This window comes from Eubalaena glacialis, chromosome 19 (genome assembly GCF_028564815.1).
Source record: "Eubalaena glacialis isolate mEubGla1 chromosome 19, mEubGla1.1.hap2.+ XY, whole genome shotgun sequence".
Classification (NCBI taxonomy): domain Eukaryota; kingdom Metazoa; phylum Chordata; class Mammalia; order Artiodactyla; family Balaenidae; genus Eubalaena; species Eubalaena glacialis.
This window is the reverse complement of record NC_083734.1, coordinates 14,273,606-14,295,030: the sequence shown is the minus strand read 5'-3', so window position 1 is coordinate 14,295,030 and position 21,425 is coordinate 14,273,606. Positions and strand designations below refer to the sequence as shown.

Genomic DNA, 21,425 nt, shown 5'->3' with positions numbered 1-21,425 from the left:
GTCTCAATGGAAGATTTCTCCCTGAGTGGCAGGGGCAGCCGTGGGGAAGAGCAGCTGGCTGGGAACACAAGGGTCTGTGGAACTTACTGCGAGACACATGCTCGAGATCAGGGTTTAGAGAGAAAGCCGGGCTGGGGCCCACTGGCCGTCCAGCCGTAAGCCGAACAAACTCAGAGGCCATCTTTTCTTTTGCAGCCTTTCATGCTCTACAATGTTGTCCAGTGGCTTATTAGACTTAATTTTAAGGACTTTGACCAAAAATCACACACTGCACTCTTAATTTTCCTATTTGTTCTGAGAAGTCAGGAAAGCGTGTGTGTGTGTGTGTTTATGGGTATATGAAAGGAAGAAGGAGCTTGAGACCCTTGGCCTGTGTGTGTTTGTGCACACACCGGTGTATTTGTGTTGCAGGGGAGGGGAGGGGCAGGGAAGACAGATGATAAGTTCTTTTTTTTTTAATAAATTTGTTTATTTATTTATTTATTTATTTATTTATTTATTTTTGGCTGCGTTGTGTCTTCCTTGTTGCACGCGGGCTTTCTCTAGTTGCGGCGAGCGGGGGCTACTCTTCATTGCGGTGCGCGGGCTTCTCATTGCGGTGGCTTCTCTTGTTGCGGAGCACGGGCTCTAGGCACGCGGGCTTCAGTAGTTGTGGCTCGCGGGCTCTAGAGCACAGGCTCAGTAGTTGTGGCTCACGGGCTTAGTTGCTCCGCGGCATGTGGGATCTTCCTGGACCAGGGCTCGAACCTGTGTCCCCTGCCTTGGCAGACAGATTCTCAACCACTGCGCCACCAGGGAAGCCCAGATGATAAGTTCTTGACATGGCAGTATGGATGGAGGGAGAGCAGAGGTCCTGGTTGCTGAGACCTTGTCCCACTTTCTAACCAGAAGGCCTCTCAGAAGATCTTATTTGTGAACACCCCCAGCTGCCTGCATCCCCTCCCACCTCCACATCCTGATTCCAGGGGTGAGCTCATAGAGGCAATGAATGTAGGAGGGCAAGGGATGGGGGAGCCCTAGACCCAGAGTTCCCTTTTCCCTTGTGGTCCAGGGGTCAGACCAGAGTCCTGTCCAAAGAGGCTACTGCTCAGGAGGTAAAGGGACTTGGGTGGTCTAACTAAGAAGTGGGGTTACTTAACCTGAAGGAAAGAATTCTTGGAGGTTTCAGCGCTAGATCTGAGCTAGCAGGGGGAAGAGGACCTGGCTTCCCCCAGAGAGAAGGGGGGCCCTGGGGTTCCAGGAGTAGGGAGACACATTTTGGCTCAGGGATCATTGGAGAACTCACCTGTCTCTGGTGTCGCTTGCTAAGTGCTATGAAGGCATCATCTAATTTAATTCTTATCACAATAGGTAAGTACTATTTGATTTCCATTTTACAAGAGAAGACACTGGGATTTAGAGAGGTATTAAGACACAGAATTGAGGGGGATTCCCTGGCGGTCCAGTGGTTAGGACTCAGCACTTTCACTGCTGGGGCCCGGGTTTGATCCCTTGTCGGGGAGCTAAGATCCCGCAAGCCGCACAAAGAAGACACAGAATTGAGATTTGAACCCAGGCTGTCTGACACTAGACCCAGCACTCCTAACCATGAGAGTAAGAGCTTTTGACACAGAACTGTCCAAGAAGGGAATGAGTTGCTTATGAGGCCACAGGTTCCAGGGCAGAGGAATTCAAGGAGAGAGTTTGAGAACTTGGGGGTTGCAGGGGCTGGACCGGATGCCCCCATTCTCTATATTCTGTGACCTAGGTTCTGCCCCCATGCTTTTACTAGACATTGACCCAAATCCTATATCAAGAGCTGTTCAGTGTGCCCGCAGGGAAAACCCATGTCCACACAGAGGAGCCCACTGCTGGGTCTTCACTACCCTGGACGTTTAGGCTCAAAGGTGGGTCTCCTGCCACAGACAATGGATGAAAGCACAAGCTCACCATAGGACCGTGGGCTGTGAGGCAGGGGGAGGTCTGGGGAGGTGCTGAGAGGGAGGGATCAGCTAGCTGAGGGTCCACTTCCAGCCCGGGGAGGCTGGAGGGAAGGTGCCTAGCCCTGCCAAGACCCTGCTACCTGCCCAGGGCGGCCGGGTGTTGCAGGGTGGTGGGTGAGGGAAGCAGCCTGCTTTCCCTTTTGCTTTCTTGCAGGCCCCAGGATGCAGGCGCTTGTGCTACTCCTCTGGACTGGAGCCCTCCTCGGGCACGGCAGCTGCCAGAACACCAGCCTGGAGGAGGTCAGAGGCGGGGGGTGTGTGGTGGGGGCCTGGGGGGGGGCATCAGCAATTCCAGCCCCTCCTCAGTAGGCAGCATGGGAGACAGGACAACACCCAGGTTGCAGGCCAGGCTCTGGCCTTTCTGTCCAGACAGGGCCTTGGTTTTTCCATCAGCAAAACATAGTGTCTCACCCTGCCTTTCACAGAACAGAGTGGGGACAAACGTAAGATCCAACAAGGTGAAAGGCAGAAGCGCTCTAACAAGTCCAGGGCTGTCCCTTCAGTGGAGACCTTTTCTCCTTACCTTGCATTACTTGTGGGTCTCACTGAGTGGATGGTGGCCTTGGATATTTGTTCCAGTCCTGACCAGGGTGCAGCAGAGGTGTAAGAGTGTGGAAAGGCCTCTTTCCTGTCCAGAGAGAGCACAGTCGGGTTGCAAAGGCAGATGCTGAGAAGCCTATGCTATGTGACAGTGGGCGTGGGAAGTGACTGTCACACAAGGGACCAGGGCACTTCTGGACCAGTCCCTTGTCTTTTTTAAAAAAAAATTAAAATTAATTAATTAATTAATTTTTGGTCGTGTTGGGTTTTCATTGCTGCATGCAGGCTTTCTCTAGTTGGGGCGAGCGGGGGCTACTCTTCGTTGCAGTGCGCGGGCTTCTCGTTCGGTGGCTTCTCTTGTTGTGGAGCACGGGCTCTAGGCGCGGGGGCTGCAGTAGTTGTGGCACGCAGGCTTCAGTAGTTGTGGCTCGTGGGCTCTAGAGCGCAGGCTCAGTAGTTGTGGCGCACGCGCTTAGTTGCTCTGTGGCATGTGGGATCTTCCCAGACCAGGGCTCGAACCTGTGTCCCCTGCATTGGCAGGCGGATTCTCAACCACTGCGCCACCAGGGAAGTCCCTGGACTTTGTCTTGAGTTCCGAGTTTGAATTCTGGTTCAACCTCTCACTAGCTTTATCATCTTAGACAAGTCACTGTTACTTGAGTCTGTTTTCTTATCTATAAAATGGGATTAAAAATATCCTTACAGGGCTATCACAGACAGTCACTTATTTTTTATCTACTGAACACCTACTCTGTAGGTGCTGGGGATGGGTGGAAATATGAAAGACTCAGTTCTGGCTTTCAAGGAACTCAGTGTTTTGAGATAGTAGTCTTTGGTGGTATCATCTACATTGACTAGAATGAAATGAAGTAAGTCAAATAAAAAGAACTAGCACAGAGGCTGGCACATGGTAGGTGGTTAATACAGAGGTGGTAGTTGACTCTGAAAAAATGGTCAGAAAACCAAAAGGTGCCTTCAGATTGGGGCCATCAGGGAAAGTCTGTGGTGGAGGGGGTGATATCTAATCAGGGCCATGAAAGACAGGAAGGGTTTGATAGGAGGGTCCAGGTGGAGACCCCAGAGCAGTGAGCAAGGGTAAGCAGACAGGGAGTCTGTCTGGCCTGAGAACAGAATTTCTTCGGAAGGGGGACTCCTCTCCTTTTATTTATTTATTTTTAATGTGTTACAGGCCTGAGGCTCACAGGTCACTGCTGCTTAAAGCTGGCCAGCTAACCTCTCCCCAGCAGAGCGCCCCTACAGGAGCAGCGGGCACAGACTCATTCCGTTAGGCTAAGCGTACCATCCTCAGGCAGGACAGCCCTCAGGGACCAGAAGGACAGTGCCACACAAAGCGATGAGGCCAGTCATCCCATGCTCATCTGCACTGGCCCTTGTGCTCAGATGCAGGGCTCCCTGACCCCCGAGGCCACGGGGGTGCCAGTGGAGGAGGAGGACCCCTTCTTCAAGGTCCCTGTGAACAAGCTGGCGGCCGTCGTCTCCAACTTTGGCTACGACTTGTACCGCGTGAGATCCAGGGAGAGCCCCGCTGCTAATGTGCTCCTGTCTCCGCTCAGCGTGGCCACGGCGCTCTCTGCCCTTTCGCTGGGTGAGTTCCTGGATGCAGAAAGCCCTGGATCCTAGAGCTGCCCCCCGGCCTCTGCACATATCTGACTCTAAGCCCTGGAGACACTTCACTCAGGGAGGGTGAAGAGGGCCAAGAGGCTGGGCCTGGTGGTCCCGGCGTGTGCGGAGTGGGAGCTCAGGGGGGCAGAGCACTGCTGACACGGGTGTGTGGCCTCGGGACCACTTATTGACATTCCTTAAGCGAGCTTCTCCTATGTGCCAGCCTCGCCAGTGTGGCTAGGTTCTGGGGACATAACTGCACACAAACAGGCACGGTCTGTGCCCTCGCTCGGGTCACACAGCTGAGCTCACGGGGGAAACGAATAAACAGGAAACTGCAGAACAGTCTGGTAAGTGTTGTGATGGGAGAAGCACGGGGACTTGAACCCTCACTCCCACCCTTATATCTCTCTAGGCCTGATGCCTTTAGCCTACCTTCAGGAAAATCTATTTTTCCTCCATTGCCTTCAAATTCCTTTCCACCTAGAATGTCTCCAGTACCAGCAGACAAGAAGACTTAGGGTGCGGTGTCCCTGCCCCGTCCCAGGAGCTGGCCTGACTTGGGCCCCAGTGGGCAGTTACAGAGGTTCACACGCCCATCCCTCTGGCAGGAGCGGAGCAGCGGACAGAATCCAGCATTCACCGGGCTCTCTACTATGACCTGATCAGCAAGCCAGACATTCACAGTACCTATAAGGGACTCCTTGCCTCCGTCACCGCCCCAGAGAAGAACCTCAAGAGCGCTTCCCGGATCGTCTTTGAGAGGAGTGAGTCGCCCGGGCTGCCTGAGGCGCATGGGGCTCTGTGCTGCACATGGGGGTTTCCTTCTAAACACCAGAGCACGTCTGCCCTGGCCAGGCCTGGCCCTGGTGGGCAGGAAGGGGCCCTGTGAGCCCAGAGAGGATCGGAAAGAGGAAATGAGCTGAGGGAGGCAGTGGGAGGGTCGGGCAAGGGCAGTAGTGTGAAGAGAAACAGTAATGAGTGAGATCTGTTGTTCCCCGTCCAGTGCCTGGGGAAGCTGGCGCGTCCCGGGAGGATGCCAGGCAGGAAGTCAGGGCCTGCTGAGGGTCAACCAGAACCTCTCAGAGAGGATGCTGGGTTAGTTCTCAGAGCACACTAACCTCTGCCCCGTCTCTTTGCAGAGCTGCGGATAAAAGCCAGCTTTGTCGCACCCCTGGAAAAGTCGTATGGGACCAGGCCCAGAATCTTGACTGGCAACACTCACTTGGACCTTCAGGAGATTAACAGCTGGGTGCAGGCCCGGATGAAAGGGAAAATCGCTAGGTCCACGAGGGAAATGCCCAGTGGAATCAGCATTCTCCTTCTTGGTGTGGCTTACTTCAAGGGTGAGGGCTTCTCCACTTGGCTCTTGGCCAAGGGTAGACAATGAGTGTCAGATGGGGCCAGGAAAGAGGGGGAGTCAAAGGAGGCAGAGGAGGACCCAGGAGAGGCACCTGCCTGAGGGCTGCCTGCTTGTCATCAAACCCAAGGCAAACATTGTATAAGTGCCTACAAAGTGTAAGGGGCTGTGGAGAAAGACTAGCAGAGATAAGGGGGCACTCCCACTCTTGCACCTGTTTGGGGCAGGCACTGGTAGATTTCTGGCTGGAGCCAGGTGAGGGTCCAGGCCCAGCTCTGCCTGTACTGGCTGGAGAGCCCTGCACAAGCTTCATAGCCTTTTTGGGCCTGTTTTCTCGTCTCTCACTTGGGGATGATACACTGACTTCAGGGACACTCTGTCTGTGTCGTCTCCCATCTTTTTTTAAAATTTTTTAACATCTTTATTGGAGTATAATTGCTTCACAATGGTGTGCTAGTCTCTGCCTTACAACAAAGTGTATCAGCCATACATATATATATATCCCCAATATCTCCTCCCTCTTGCGTCTCCCTCCCACCCTCCCTATCCCACACCTCTAGGTGGTCACAAAGCACAGAGCTGATCTCCCTGTGCTATGCAGCTGCTTCCCACTAGCTATTTTACATTTGGTAGTGTATATATGTCCATGCCACTCTCTCACTTCATCCCAGCTTACCCTTCCCCCATCTCCCATCTTCACATGGACCCTAGCATCATGCCCGGGGCACACGACAGGTAGTTGATAAACCGTTGTTAGTTTTCTAACAACATTCTTCTAGGCTGTGTTGATATGCCCAAGTCTATTCCACGGGCCCAGTGTGAGGCCAGCCCTATTCATATGAGCCTTGGGTGGGATTTTGGGCAGCCTCCCCTTAAAATGTCTATCAGGCAGTGTTGAGAGTGGACCCCTAAACTCCTAGAGTAAAGTCCTCCCTGAAGCACTGAGCTCCAGGACATGAAAGAAGCCATTACAGACCAGCATGTTAAAGGCCACATTAAACTATCGACTTGCTGTGTGAGCGCTGGCAATCACTTCACCTCTCTGGGGTTCCGGGCTTTTTCAGCTATGAGAGGGTTGATGACATGACGTCGAGGTCCCTTCCAGCTCTGGCCTCCCTGGATTGTCTTCCGGACACAACACTGTAGAAGTGTACACCAGTTTATCTTTCTCCTAGGCTATCACAGAACTTGAATAAACCCGACAATCAACCTATTTCCTCCTGAGTTTACATATGGAAGGTATTCAGGACCCTAGAAATTTTGTGGTCCAGACTGCACATTCTGAGATAGAGCTATTCCCTGATGTGTCAGGGCCTCTGACGACTAAGATTCCTGTAGCCAGGCAATTTTCAGCAATATGCTTTGGCCTCAGCAAGGTCCCAATGCCTTTCTGGTCTCCTGGGGCTCAGGGCACTCCATTTGTTTCATTCCAGGGCAGTGGGTAACAAAGTTTGACTCCAGAAAGACTTCCCTAGATGATTTCCACTTGGATGAGGAGAGGACCGTGAAAGTCCCCATGATGTCAGACCCTAAGGCCATTTTACGCTACGGCTTGGATTCTGATCTCAACTGCAAGGTCTGTAGGGGTAGGGCGAGCAGTGGGTGTGGGGACAGGCTGGATGGTGTAGTGGGAATAGAATGACTTTTGAGATCTGACAGCTGTCTAAATTTTCCCTGCTGTGTGACTTTCAGTAAGTTAATAATTTCTCTAAGCCTTTTTTCCTCAAAATAAAGGGGCATAGTTATCTAAACTTATCCTCTCACTCAGGGTTTCCTGTAAGGGTTGATAAGGTAATATGAAATGGGCCCTCAAGACTGGGCACTCAAGGGACTTCCCTGGTGGTCCAGCGGTTAAGACTCTGCGCTTCCAATGCAGGGGATGTGGGTTTGGGGAACTAAGATCCCACATGCTGCGCAGCCCCCCCAAAAAAAAGTATGCAGGGGAGTGTCATGATCAACGTATACTATACGTCTGAATAAATCTGAAAAAATGTTAATAAGCATGAAATTAAAAAAATTTAAAAAAAGATTGGGCACTCAAATGCTGGTGTTAATTCTTGTCTTTTCTTTCCTTCTTTTTCTCTTTTTTTTTGGGAGAACTTGTATTTCTAGAAGTCAAAGTTAAACTTTCAAAAACTGTCACAAACTCCAAACTGCTGGCATTCTAAGTCTTTCATACCTGACTTTTGAAAATTCGAAGTCAGTAGTTCTTAACTTTTTTCTTTGGAAATCGGACAAAACACCTGAAGCACTGGAGAGAAATGCCACGTGTGCATTTCTGTAGATGATTTCAGGGGCTCTTGGGACCTCTGATGTCATCTGTCCTGTGGACCTGAGGTTAAGGACCTCTGCTCAAAGGACCATTGTATTGCTGTTTCTGTGTGCTCTGCCCGGAGTCCCCATTTCTAATCCAGGGCTCTGTACATAACAGATGATCAGTAACTGTTGGCAGACAAACCTTGGGAGAAAACACAGACCTGGAATTCAATTCTAGCTCTTTAGAACCACAGGAGATAATTCTTTCAGCAGATAACTTCAGTTGGTATTAGGCCCAGGTAAGAAAAGACAACGGCCTACTTTTTGCAGAAACATCAGTAGACATCTTGCTGCCGGAAAGCAATAGCTTAGAGGGACAACTGTTACATAGATGAGGGGCTGGGAAAGCGTGGCAGGGCCTGGTTACAGGAGAGGAGAAGGCGGCTTGCGGGGGGGGGGGGGGGGGAGTGTGTATGTCTCTCTCTAGGCTCCTGGGCTCCAAAGGACTAACGCATGTGCTTCCTCCCTGTTGTTTCAGATTGCCCAGCTGCCCTTGACCGGGAGCATGAGTATCATTTTCTTCCTGCCTCTGAAAGTGACCCAGAACTTGACCATTATAGAAGAGAGCCTCACCTCTGAGTTCATTCATGACATAGACCGAGAACTGAAGACTGTTCAAGCGGTCCTGACCATCCCCAAGCTGAAGCTGAGTTACGAAGGCGAACTCACAAAGTCCGTGCAGGAGTTGAGTATGTTTCTTCAAGACCTCTTTGCCCCTGGGGTGGGTGGGGTCGAGTCTTTGAGCCTTCCACCTTGCTAAGCAGGACGCAAAGGCTCCATGGCATTGTACTGAGGCCACGGATGATTCCTTAATTCTAATAGTGCTGGAGGGGAAGACTGAACTGCCTTCCTTATCAGACTCATTCCTCAGCCCCAAGAGCATATGTCCTATAACAGCAACTCAGAACACTGCCTCTGAAGATAGGTCTGTTGACCTGGTTTCTAATCTTAACCTCACTTGCTGTGTGCTCCTGGGCAAGTCACTTAACCCTTAACCAGCCCAGAGCTCTACATACCTCACGGAAGGTCAAAAGTGGTGTTCCACTCCCGGCTTGCTTGCCTTCTTGAGAATCAGAATTTAAGAATCAGGACTGTACTCTTCCTCGGGGTGTTGACGAGGCAAGGTTTTAACGGAAATCTCTCTCAATCTCTGCAGAGTTGCAGCCCTTGTTTGATTCACCAGACTTTAGCAAGATCACGGGCAAACCTATCAAACTTACTCAAGTGGAACATCGCACTGGCTTTGAGTGGAATGAAGATGGGGCAGGTACCACCCCCAGCCCAGGGCTTCAGCCTGCCCACCTCACCTTCTCCCTGGATTATCACCTTAACCAACCTTTCATCTTTGTACTGAGGGACACAGACACAGGGGCCCTTCTCTTCATAGGCAAAATTCTGGACCCCAGGGGCACTTAATACTCCAATTTAATGTTCAAATACCCCAGAAGAAGACAACGCTAGAGGGATGGCAGGTTATATATTACATGAAGGCTGCCCCTATGTTTCAATGTATACTTTGCAATAAAAGTGCTTTATCCTTAACTTTTGTTACCCTGTTCCTCCTCCTATATTGAGCTATGTTAAATTTAATATGAAGATAAATAACCCTTTAGGAATTTGCTGGTCCCGTATTTATAGTCTGGGTCTAACTAAACTCTGCAGAAAGTCACCAGGTGAGATAAGAACTGTAGTTGTTTGCATTGTATGATGTCGGGATTGATTCTCTGCTCTGTGGGGTTTACACTCTAGGACACTAATCCCCCTGGGAAGGGATTTCCTGTCCCCACAATCAGTGGACCGTGCTCTTAAATACACCAGACTTTAGGTTTTAATGCAAGCACGGATATCCCCCAGTCAAGCTAATGTCACCTGACAACACAGGATAACATGCAGACAGATAAGGGAGGAAGTCTGTAACTTCAGGAAATAATTCTTTATTTTATAGAGCATTTAAAGAAAGCTCTCAAGTTCACATAAAATGAGGTCTGCAATGTAAAATTCTACACATATTCTTTTTAAGGAAGGGGGCCTATTTTACAAAGTACAACAGAACCTCCTTTTTCAGGAACATGAAACATGCCAAGTGTCTGGAAAAGAACTACAGAATTGGTCACAAGACTAAATTTTTCTTCTTGAAAGAGTTAGCTCTACCAAAACATCTCATTGGCCACAGCCCTTGCCGAAGTGAGTGAGTAGAAAGGAAGATAAATGCGATTCTGCCTGCCCTTCATTCAAATATTTGAGCGTGAACCATGTTCTGAACACTCAGCTTCCTGAAAAGCTACTGCCAGGCAGCTTCAGGGCTATTCAGTTCCTGATTATAATGCCGGGGCAACCACTGGGCACTTCTTGGGCATGGCCGGGGTGGGCAAGCTCTCAAAGCAGCGTGTATTCTTTTCCACCAACTCATCTGAACCACTTGGTCCCCAGTGGTGACAGAGCACCCAGGGTTCAGACCCAGAGTCTCCCGGCCTTCTGACCGGGATGGGGTTTAGACTATTGCTATACATCCAGGTAGACAACGGCTATCATTCCTACTTTTTGTCTCTTAAGTGTGAAACCGCTAGCAACAATGCCCGCACCCTTAGCATCTTCTGAAGTTTTTTTTTTTCCCTTCTCAGTAATTATGCAGTCTGTATTTCATTTGCCTGCTTGGGGAGGTAGAAAAAAGCGGTCTCTTTTCAGGCTTGCTAATAAACAGAACTCAGAAACAATGTGTTACAAAGTCATTGCTACAAGTTTGATTTTATTAGTGTTTGGTCAGTGAGTCTGCCCAGAGTATAGAATGAAAACCAGAGAATAAGGACTCGAAAACTGGTAGAAAACAAATTTAGAGTTGCCATCCTAGGAAGAAATTGCCCAACAATAAAATGGCCCCATATTTATTTCTCTATTCACAATTTATACTCCACCGGTTTTAACAAAGGATTCAAGGAAGCTAGGTACCATAAATGAAACTATATCTCCAGAGGTAAGGAGCCTCACTAATTTCTTGCTTATAATTATTTTTCAATTACAATACAACTATTAAGAGTTTAAGTTCCCACTGGAGTGGTACACAACATTTCATTACTACTAGAAACCATAGGAATGTTCCAGGGAAACAGACTATCATCATTTAGTGAGGTGGCATCTAGCCAAAACCCCAGGCTAACATCCAGATGCCTGCAGATCAGCTAAAATCCTTTTAAAGGGCTTAGGCTCTCCAGATACCAGTTTTAAGTTTTTTCTGGGAACCGGGAGTTTTTGTTGCAGAGCAGTCAACTACTTCAAGAAACATGCATCAAAATAGGTGAGCACGTCTCCAACTGCAAAGCTTTCTAAGCCCTCCCCTCCCCTCATACACTAGGCTTGTGACTGTCGGGCAAGTCCTGTATTGTTTGGCGACAGCTCAGCAGCAACAGACCCTCTTTAACTCCTCCCACGCGGGCTCCTTTCCTGTTGGTCAAGGTCCCCTTGGGACCCTATTCGTTGGGTCCCACAGGGATGGGCGGCAAGTCCAACAAACAGGATTTCATCTTTTGTAGCTCCTGGATCTCATCATTCCAAGGGCCATAGTGCACCAGCAGAACCTTTTCTGCCTGTTGTATTGTGTTCAGAGCTTCGGGTATTGCAAACCTGAACCAAAGGAGGTAAGAGGAGTGAATCCACCCATTCAATCAGGCAAACATTAACTGAGAGCCTACTCATACCCTGTGGAGAATGTGAAGTAGATCTTTTTTGTCTTCAAGGATCTTACAATCTAGAAGGGCAGATAAGACTCTCAGAAACACACTGAAAGGCAGAGTTTGAGATGAAAGTTATGAAAAAAAGGTATAAAGATTCCAGGATTCTGAGAAACAGGCAGATCTCAAAGCACTAATCTGATATTTACCCCAAGGTTTACTCAGGAGTCTCTGCCTTAGAGTCACGGAGTCTGCCTATGGCCTGACTCTGCAGCCCTTTCCCTCTCTCTGACGGGGTGGACTGCCTCTATGTCTTGGGTATCAGGTCCACCCACCTCATAATCCTAGGACCGAGCTTCAAACACTTTACCACACAGCAGGTTTACCAAGGTTGGACATATTCCATCTAGAAATACTGACATTAGGGCCTCCTAGTGATCTCAGTTACAAAAGCGGGTGAGGCATCAACTCATCAACCCTACTGTTCTTTCCTTTGAACCTTTAAAGCTGGGTTTCTCAACCTTGACACTATTGACATCTGGGGCCGGATGCTTCTTAGCTGTGTGTGCGCGGGGCTGTCTCGTGCACTGTCCTCCACCCTGAGTCATGACAATCAAAAATGTCTCCAGACATTGCCAGATGTCCCCTGGGGAGCCAGATGACTCGTGCTTGATTACAGCTGCTTTAAAAGGAATAGGACCAGGCAGCAGGAAGAGGCCCAGGAGCTGAGGGTGCTGAGAATGAGTGCTGAGGGGGGGAGGTGTGAATAACTGCCTGGGGGGGGGCGGGGCAGGGGAGGGGACTGAGAAGAACCACTATGACGTGGCGGTGGCGGGTTGGGGGGCGGGGGCCTGGGCAAGTTCTCCCTGGGAAACTCCCTTCAGAGCTAAGAGCTTCCCCATATCTCTCAGGAGGAAATTCTAAAGTTTCAAGTCTGTCAGCAGAACAGAAGGAAGAATCTCTCCTAAAGGGGAAATAAAGACGTGTCAACATGCTTAAAAGCACTGTAGAAAAAAAAAGGAATACACAGAAGAGCCTAATAAAAGAACAGTATGCAGCCCGGTGAAGTGCTAGGAAACAAGAGAAAGACTTACCCATTGAAGAAGATTTGGGCCAGTTTGAAGAGTTCATGGCCCATCTCAACACTGGATGGCCCGTGGCGAACCTCAACCACTCGGAGACTCTTCTGTAGATGGGTGGCTGACTTCTCCCAGTCCCCTGCAAAGAAAGGAAAATCTGGTTCCAGAAAAGAACCACAGTCAACTATGGATGAACATTTTCAGGGTAAGGAAAGCTAAATGGAAGTGAGAGCAGCCTCAGCCGAAAGATTAAGAGAGAACCAACCAGACGAGGCTAAGATCATGACCAAACACACAAGGCAGGCTCATTCCTTGGAGCGGAAGGTGAAGACACACACCTTACCTAAGGCAGCATAGGCCTGGGCCAGGTCATCCTCGATTTCTCCCACCACGCTGTGTTCCGCCAACAGGAAGCTCTCAGCATCATGCTGGCATCCCAACAACAGCTGAATGGCTTGCTCTATCAATTCAGAGGAAAGTGGCCTCGTTACAGACACAAACCCCGTCTTAGAAATGAGAACCCAGCCCTTAAATTCTCTATGGGCTGGGATGAATGTGGAAACCCCACTTTGTCTCCTTGGCTTGTGATCAACCCACAATTTTTGTTCCAATAAAGCTGTTCTCTTATGTTTTCTCTTTCAATAGCAAAAGGTGCTGGGTGAGGCCTCCCCTCATTTATTGTGGGTTTCCAACTTCAGTTTGAAGTGGAATGACTACATTCCATTTATGGTCATTATTTCTCTTGACTCAGAAATCTAAGCTAAAGGTCAACTTTCATAAAAATAGGGTAAATAAACTCCCACAATGTCAAGCTCTAAGGCAGAGTTTTCGAAGGTAACGAGGGGTTCCATCACTCCCTTTCTGGAAAAAGTAGGATACTTACACCCATTGGGCACATGCCCCACTGCCCTTTATTTTTATTTTTAAAAATATTTATTTATTTATTTATTTTTGGCTGCCTCAGGTCTTAGTTGCCACACGTGGGCTCTTTTGTTGTGGTGCGCGGGCTCCAGAGCATGGGCTCAGTAGTTGTGGCGCTCGGGCTCTCTAGTTGTGGCACACGGGCTCCAGAGTGCTTGGGTTCTGTAGCTGCGGCACGTGGGCTCTCTAGTTGTGGTGCGTGGGCTCAGTAGTTGTGGTGCACAGGTTTAGTTGCCCCGCAGCATGTGGGATCTTAGTTCCCTGACAAGGGATCAAACCTGCCTCCCCTGCGTTGGAAGGCGGATTCTTAACCACTGGACCACCAGGGAAGTCCCCCCACTGCTCTTTAGAAGAGGGATGATGCTCTGATGAGGGCAGAACAATTTCTCTAGGAAATTAGGTCATGAGGCCCTCGAATTAAAATAAATGACACTGAACTTCTGGATATGCACAAAGATCACGGATGTCAGAGATAACCCGTTAGTCTTTAACTAACTCTCTGATGCCTAAGAGAACAAGAGCTTAAATCAGTTGGCCCTTTTTCAAGGACACCATGCAAACTGAGCTGGTACGGGTTTGGTCTCATTGGCCTACATAGCCATCTTGTGGCTGGCAGGGGGATAATTAAATTCAATTCTTCAGTCTTCACTGAGTAGCCCTGAATTCAAGGTGATCTCAAAATGAATAAAAGGGAAGGGGCTGGAGGACCAAAGCAGGGAGCCACTCTCACCTAGTTTGCCATTTCTGAGAAGCTTCCGGGCCATCCCCACCTGCTGCTGAAGGTCCTGTAGCTGAGAGACTAGGTGATCTCTGCTGACTGATTCCGTGCAAGATGTGCTGCCACAGCTCAGAACATCACCTCCCTGTGGAAGTCAGTTTTGTCTTTATTCCTGTAACAGAGTCTGCTAGCGACACTGCATGTGCTTACATTATAGGATTGTTCCAGAGCTTCTGACCCTACTGGGGGAAAGACTCCTGCAGTAACACACCATGACCAAGGGCAGACTGAATTTGGTTTGATGGCGGCAACTGCAATGAAAGCAGGAGCCGATCCCTGCTTGAGATTTACTTTTTGCAACCAAATTAAACTGGTACAGACCACAATTTCTTTCCATCTTGATAGCCCCTCTCTTATTTCTCTTCGGGGCTGGGACTTTGGATGACAGACACATTTCTAGTGGTTATGAAAAAGCCATAAGGAAACAAATAGAAAAAAGGTGCTGGGTGAGGCCTCCCCACATTTGTCCTCGGGCTTGTGACTTCAGCTTTCCAACACAACCAGCTCCATGTTCTACTTACGGTTCTAAGACATTTGCTGTTTTTCAGATGCCAGAATCTGTGGCCCCATTTGGCAAGAGCAACCTGACTTCTCCGGAGGATCCTTTCCCACCCTCCTGAAGTCAGGGCCTGGGGGCTGAGTGGGGAGCATGTGGCTCCCATCTGGCCCATTCCTCTGGCCCAAATGGCTGGGGGGAAACTGTGAGTCTGATTTTCCTCCAGACGCAGGTATCAGGTTGATAAAACAGAATAAGATTTTTGCCCAGATCTCTGTTAGAGTACATATGTTTTTATCCTTCTGGACCGGGGGGATCTGATGCTGGAGCTGCTAGCAGCCATCTGGTCACCACAAGAGGGAAGTCTGTCTGAGGTTGGGCTAAATAATACAGAAAATGGAGCTGAGGGAGGTAGAAAGAAAAATTAGGTCTTGGTGACATTATCTGAGCCCCTGGATCACATTGTATTTGAAGTACCCCTACCCTGGGACTTCTTAGTGATTTACTTGAGCAAATAAATTCCCGGTCTCCCTGAACCCCAAATCAGTTTAGGTGGGATTTTCTGTTCTTTGCAAGAAAGAGATCACTAAATCCAACCTTTCCCTGTGGTTCCTGCAGGGGGGTAATCAATGTGCGGGGAAGATGGGCAAAAGGGAAGAGAGAGTACTGCTATCAGCACCTCTAAGTCCCAACGGCTTCCTCCTAAAGATTTAAGGCCTTTAGGCTGGATAACTGACCGCCAGGAAAAGCAAAGAGAAGGGAAGGGAGAAAGAGATTCACCTGCAGGAGTGCTCCGCAACGGTGACAACAGAAGGCTTCCCACCTGGGCCCCTGCGAGGGTCTCTGCTTCTCACGTTCACAAGGGGGACAGTTGCAGTCAAAGAAATACTGAGACCTCAGCTTCTGGCGCCTCTCGGCAACACCCATCCTGCTCTCGTGGGGCCCTGCAGAGACACCACGCTTGGCCAATATTTGAAGCAAGAGAGCATCAAGCACTACTTAAAAAACTTCAGCTTAGCGGAGGGTCTGGTCAATCACTCATCATGCGGCAGGTACCTTTCACTCAAACATTTGTGGAACTAGATAGAGAAACAGGCTTCAAAGTTGCGGGGACAGGAAGAAAAAGAAACCAAGAAGTTGTTCTTGGCCTATTTTCAGAATAGGACATTTACAGGGATGCAGCAGGGAGTGTCTACACGATAGTGCAGACACAACAGGGCCTAGTGAGGAGGCTTTGCTTCCCCGTAAGTATGCACTGCCTCTGCCAGGATGCAGACTCTGCACAGGTGAGGCACCTGCCCTGTGGCTTGCTCAGGCGAATTCACCCCGTCCTTTTCTGCTGGAGAAAGGTGGACAGGAGGGAGGATGGATGGCTCACCATAGCAGTGGAGAATCTCCTGCCCTTTTCCAATCTGCTGAGATGCCCGAACGGTGGCGACGGTGCTAGTGAAGGACACGCTGGTATTGGGGCTGCAGGAATGGTTCAGGAGGCTGACGACGGGGAACAGCCCCGTGGCAAGGCGCACCTGCCTGCTGTCGGTAATGAGGTTCTCTTCAGATCCTGAGGGTGCAAGGGGAAAAAGGGAAAAATGTGTCAGGACACTCGTCCTGGCCTCGCCCTCCATTCCTCAGAAGATGAGCTGGGCAATCGGGCCTGAAGCGCAGCTGAGTCAGAGCTCCACAAGCTGGATCCGAGATAAATCAGATGCAGCATGACTCAGAGCCAACTCTGGTTCCCGGGAAGCAAAGCGAATGAGCACATGAAAAGTCCACCAGCATCTTGGAACCTAACCACTGTGTCTCAATACCACAAAAAATCCAAAGATTAGAATTTATAGAGAGTAATAAAAAAAGAATTATCAGTAGGGAGCCTTCCAGATAGACAGTTTCATAATGTTCATGACAACATGGAAACCAGAGTACCAGATGAGGTTATTTCCTAAAGACTTTTAGAGTCCAAGTGCTTTTGTTTAACCGGTCTTTGGTTGGTTAATAGAACAAGTAACCTAAGTACTATCCTAAACTAAATAGGCCTGTCATATATTTTAAAAAATCAGTATTTCTTATGCTCACCTCTTCATTCTGCCCTTTGTCCCAACTTGATGGGACATCAGTCAAGCAGTAGTTCTCACTGAAAAAACTCTTTGGACCACGTCTATTCCAGACAGTCTCATGTCCTTAACCATCTCTTCTTTGAAGCACAATTAAACCAGCAATTTAACCACGTGATTGAAAATTAGGAAGGAAGGAAGAAAAAAGCCTCTAAGCAGTGAGGCTATTTCTGCACCAAGGCTCATGCACTTACATTCATATGTGAATTCTCTGTATTCTGCTGCAGGCCCACTTCCTCTTATTTTAGCCACAGTTCGAACTGGCGTGGTTATTCAGTTTCTCAGCCCACCACAGTCCAGAAACAGAGAATTAATAAGAGGCAGGTTTTCTGACAATGGCAAAGGAGACGGGGACAGACTGGAGGAGGAGGCAGAAAACTAATACAAGAATAACAGCCTCAGGCAAACAAAAACACGAGCACCATTCAGAGCTTAACCAGAGGTTCTCAGACTGACACCATACTTGCACGGGTTTTTGTCATAGCTATCTATGTCTCAGGAAGACGCATGTACAGATAACCTTGAGCATACAGAAAGGCTTAAACTGTGTTCAGCAGCCGTGGTGTAAGCATGAGGAGATAGTGTTTCTGACAAAGCTGGATGAAATATGAAAGATATTGGTACTTAGAGGGGAACTTTCAGTTTTCTGGAAAACTGATAAGCCATCAGATAATTGTGGTATCACCATATATGCCAGGAATCTCAATGCACCAATCACCAAATAATGCGGTCTAGATACATATGAAATGAATAAAGAAAATACAAACCATCATGTGAAAATGTTCTAGAAAGGAAAACATTAACTATAAGGAATAATACTGTCTCTCTGCAGACAATTCTATTACCTGCTGCCGTGGAAGACAAGAATTAGAACAAGTAAATAAAATTTGCAGGGAATCCAAATGACTCAATTTTAGTCAACAGTTCTACAGATTGTATTGAAATCTTTCATTAGAGCTTCTCCTAAAAGCTTAACTGATTTTAGTGTCCCCTCCCCCCTACCCTTGTCCAATGCCTACCTTCTGGTACATGTACTAATGAGCAGTAGAAATGCTAAAAGGTAAGTAGGCAGCAGGAAGGAGCAGCACAGGGCACAGTTTGTCGTCTGAATAATCAGCCTCTGCATAATTAAAAGTTGACTTGCATTCCCAACTACTGATAACTGGCAATCTATATTAGAACAGCTGCTAAAATTTTCCCAGAGAAAATTATCACAATACACATGAGTAATGTCAGCTTCGTGAATTATTTATGGATTATCCTCTAACAGAAGTAGGCCCAGGAACACAGTGGGGTGAGTATTTATGTCAGAGTTGAATTTCTCTCTAATTATCTCTACAAAATTAAGTATTGATTTTAAAAATTATTCAATATTTTGCATTAGTCATCTATTAGCAGAGATCGTAGAAAGTGAGAATGTGTATGTACCTTAACTACCAAATTTAATATGTGACATTTTGTGCACAAAACAAACAAAAAACAAAAAAAGAGGGCCTGAATATTTTACGAAAAGTGTACCTCGCTAATATCCTTAGTACATTTAGTAAAGAAAAAAAGATTCATTCACAATACTTTCAGAATATACCTATTCTGGTAGATATTTTACAAAACAAGAAATTTTTGTGTAAAACAAGTCATCAAGGACCCACAGTGAAGGTAGATTCCTCGGTTGCTGAAGAGTGAAAGCAAACGGCAGTGAACTGATCTGAACCTCCACAGAACCTCATTAAGCCTCGTTATGACGTGAATCTAGATACATCACGAATATGCCATTCCCACCGAGAGAGATCCACATACACCAAGGTCTGGAATACCATCAGTGGCCAGTTCTATCCCTTAAAATAAGTACCAAAGAGAGATTTCTGAGGAACTTTGATTAAATAGGATTTATACAAAGATAATAACATACATTTTTATAGGTTTTGTCAAAGTCTATCCAAGTTAACACTTTAATCCTTCTTCTGTGCTACTAATGAAACAGCTGCTAATGAAATTCAATGAGAACACTAAACTGGGAGGTGTTGGAACCCCAAAGAATTAATAAAAAGGGATGAAACAAGATTAGAAATATTAGCAGACTGAGATAAAATTAGACTGAATTAACAAATGAAAGTGAACATTGCTGGTGGGCGTGTAACTGGTACAACTTTCCTGGAGGGCAATTTTGCAATATGTATCAAGTGCCTTAAAAATGTTCATGTAAAAAAATGCTCTTATCATTTGAACTATTTTATTGTTTAAAGAAACTAATTAAATTAAAAAAGAAATACATGGCAGCGAGAAAAAAATTAAAAAACTGAAAATTATAGAGAAAATAACAGTCATTTATAATCCTCCCAGTCAGCTTTTTTTTTTTTTTTTAATTTTTATTTATTTATTTATTTTTGGCTGTGTTGGGTCTTCGTTTCTGTGCGAGGGCTTTCTCTAGTTGTGGCAAGCGGGGGCCACTCTTCATCGCGGTACGCGGGTCTCTCACTATCGCGGCCTCTCTTGTTGCGGAGCACAGGCTCCAGACGCGCAGGCTCAGTAGTTGTGGCTCACGGGCCCAGTTGCTCTGCGGCATGTGGGATCTTCCCAGACCAGGGCTCAAACCCGTGTCCCCTGCATTAGCAGGCAGATTCTCAACCACTGCGCCACCAGGGAAGGCCAGCTATAAGATTTTGGTGCATTTTCTTAGTCTTCTTTCTAGCCTTATACATGGATTTTTAACATAATTGGCAACATGGTGCACATGGTGATTTGTAAGTTATTTCTTTTTTAAAATTATTATTTTTTATTTTATTTTAAAAGTACATTTATTTATTTATTTTTGGCTGTGTTGGGTCTTCGTTGCTGTGCACGGGCTTTCTCTAGTTGCGGCGAGCGGGGGCTACTCTTCATCGCGGTGTGCGGGCTTCTCATTGCGGTGGCTTCTCTTGTTGTGGAGCACAGGCTCTAGGCGCGTGGGCTTCAGTAGTTGCGGCATGCGGGCTCAGTAGCTGTGGCTCACGGGCTCTAGCGCGCAGGCTCAGTATTTGTGGTGCACGGGCTTAGTTGCTCCACGGCATGTGGGATCTTCCTGGACCAGGGCTCGAACCCGTGTCCCCTGCATTGCCAGGCGGATTCTTAGCCACTGCGCCACCAGGGAAGCCCTGTAAGTTATTTCTTTTTCACTTAATATATCATGGCCATTTCTTTATACCTTAACCTGAAATGTATATTAAAGTTAAAAAAAGGACTTCTCTGGTGGCGCAGTGGTTAAGAATCCGCCTGCCAATGCAGAGGACACGGGTTCGATCCCTGCTCCGGGAAGATCCCAAATGCCCCGGAGCAACTAAGCTGGCGAGCCACAACTACTGAGCACATGTGCCACAACTACTGAAGCCCGCACACCTAGAGCCTGTGTCCTGCGAAGAGAAGCCACTGCAATGAGAAGCCTGCGCACCACAACGAAGAGTAGCCCCCGCTCGCCACAACTAGAGAAAGCCCGTGTGCAGCAACGAAGACCCAACACAGCCAAAAATTAAAAAAAATTAAAAAATAAAAATGAGCTGCATAGTTGCTAGAAATGTTCTCTCATTTTGTCACTCACATTTTAATTTTTGTTTACGGGTGTTTGGAGGTGGGGAGTGTTAAAACAACAACTATTTCATTTGCTGACAATGCTGTGTGCCAGCAACTTTGCTTGGGCTCAGCTGAATGTTTTTTCTGCTAGTCTTGCCTGGGATTACCCACATGATTGCAGTCATCTGGCACGTGGTCTTTCGTCCTCAGGGAGGCTAGCCCAGGCTTGTTCACAGTCCACACCATCATTTTAAGAAGGTAACAATGGCAGCTGCAAGGTCTCTCTCTTTTTTTTTTTTAAATAAATTTATTTATTTATTTTTGTCCATGTTGGGTCTCCGTTGCTGCGCGCGGGCTTTCTCTAGTTGCGGCGAGAGGGGGCTACTCTTCGTTGTGGTGCGCGGACTTCTCACTGCAGTGGCTTCTCTTGTTGCGGAGCACGGGCTCTAGGCAAGCGGGCTTCAGTAGTTGTGGCACGCGGGCTTCAGTAGTTGTGGCTCGCAGGCTCTAGAGCACAGGCTCAGTAGTTGTGGCGCACGGGCTTAGTTGCTCCGCAGCATGTGGGATCTTCCGGGACCAAGGCTCGAATCCGCGTCCCTCGCATTGGCAGGTGGATTCTTAACCACTGCACCACCAGGGAAGCCCCTGCAAGGTCTCTTTTAAGGCTTAGACTCATTAAGTCACATAACATCACTTGTACTGCATTCCATTGGTCAAAGCAAGATTCAGCAGGGGTAACAGACTCTACCCCTTGATGGGAGAAAAATCAATGTCAAGTTGCAAAGGGGCAAACATACAGGGATGGGAGGAACTGTTGTGGTCATTTTTGCAAAGAGTCTTCCCTAGAGGCCTGGAGGTTCATCTAGTCCTCTTATTATCCGTATGAGAATACTGACCCACACAAAGGTTCAGTACCCTGAGCTGAGAGTAAGTGGTTAGACTGAGCGGAACAGGAACTCAGGTCTGCTGCCTCCTAGTCCAATGTTTTCATTCCTTCAAGGACCTCTTTCA

At 47.9% G+C, this 21,425-nt stretch overlaps 2 protein-coding genes across 3 annotated transcripts in view; one reads left to right on the top strand and one right to left on the bottom strand.

Moving 5' to 3' along the window:
• The first annotated feature begins 2,144 nt into the window (after window positions 1-2,144).
• SERPINF1 (serpin family F member 1) lies at window positions 2,145-9,308 on the top strand. Its single transcript, XM_061175641.1, has 7 exons — window positions 2,145-2,222; window positions 3,924-4,128; window positions 4,757-4,912; window positions 5,288-5,491; window positions 6,939-7,081; window positions 8,300-8,510; window positions 8,978-9,308. Exons 1-7 carry the CDS (start codon window positions 2,145-2,147, stop codon window positions 9,235-9,237), a joined length of 1,257 nt encoding a protein of 418 aa, XP_061031624.1. The 3' UTR covers window positions 9,238-9,308.
• A 1,445-nt stretch (window positions 9,309-10,753) lies between these two features.
• The window catches only part of SMYD4 (SET and MYND domain containing 4), a 33,850-nt gene continuing 23,178 nt past the window's right edge, over window positions 10,754-21,425 (bottom strand). For both annotated transcript variants that reach the window (XM_061175554.1, XM_061175555.1), the window contains 6 exons: window positions 16,139-16,321; window positions 15,541-15,704; window positions 14,217-14,349; window positions 12,909-13,025; window positions 12,581-12,704; window positions 10,754-11,439 (listed from right to left, as the gene is read on the bottom strand). In XM_061175554.1, coding sequence (XP_061031537.1) covers window positions 11,286-11,439; window positions 12,581-12,704; window positions 12,909-13,025; window positions 14,217-14,349; window positions 15,541-15,704; window positions 16,139-16,321 — 875 coding nt within the window. In that variant the 3' untranslated portion in view covers window positions 10,754-11,285. The remainder of the gene's footprint in view (window positions 11,440-12,580; window positions 12,705-12,908; window positions 13,026-14,216; window positions 14,350-15,540; window positions 15,705-16,138; window positions 16,322-21,425) is intronic.

Coding starts and splice junctions, on each gene's coding strand:
- SERPINF1 (XM_061175641.1), top strand. CDS start 2,145: ATGCAGGCGCTTGTGCTACTCCTCTGGACTGGAGCCCTCCTCGGGCAC. Junction 2,223..3,923: donor AGAACACCAGCCTGGAGGAG/GTCAGAGGCGGG, acceptor CCTTGTGCTCAG/ATGCAGGGCTCCCTGACCCC. Junction 4,913..5,287: donor CCGGATCGTCTTTGAGAGGA/GTGAGTCGCCCG, acceptor GTCTCTTTGCAG/AGCTGCGGATAAAAGCCAGC.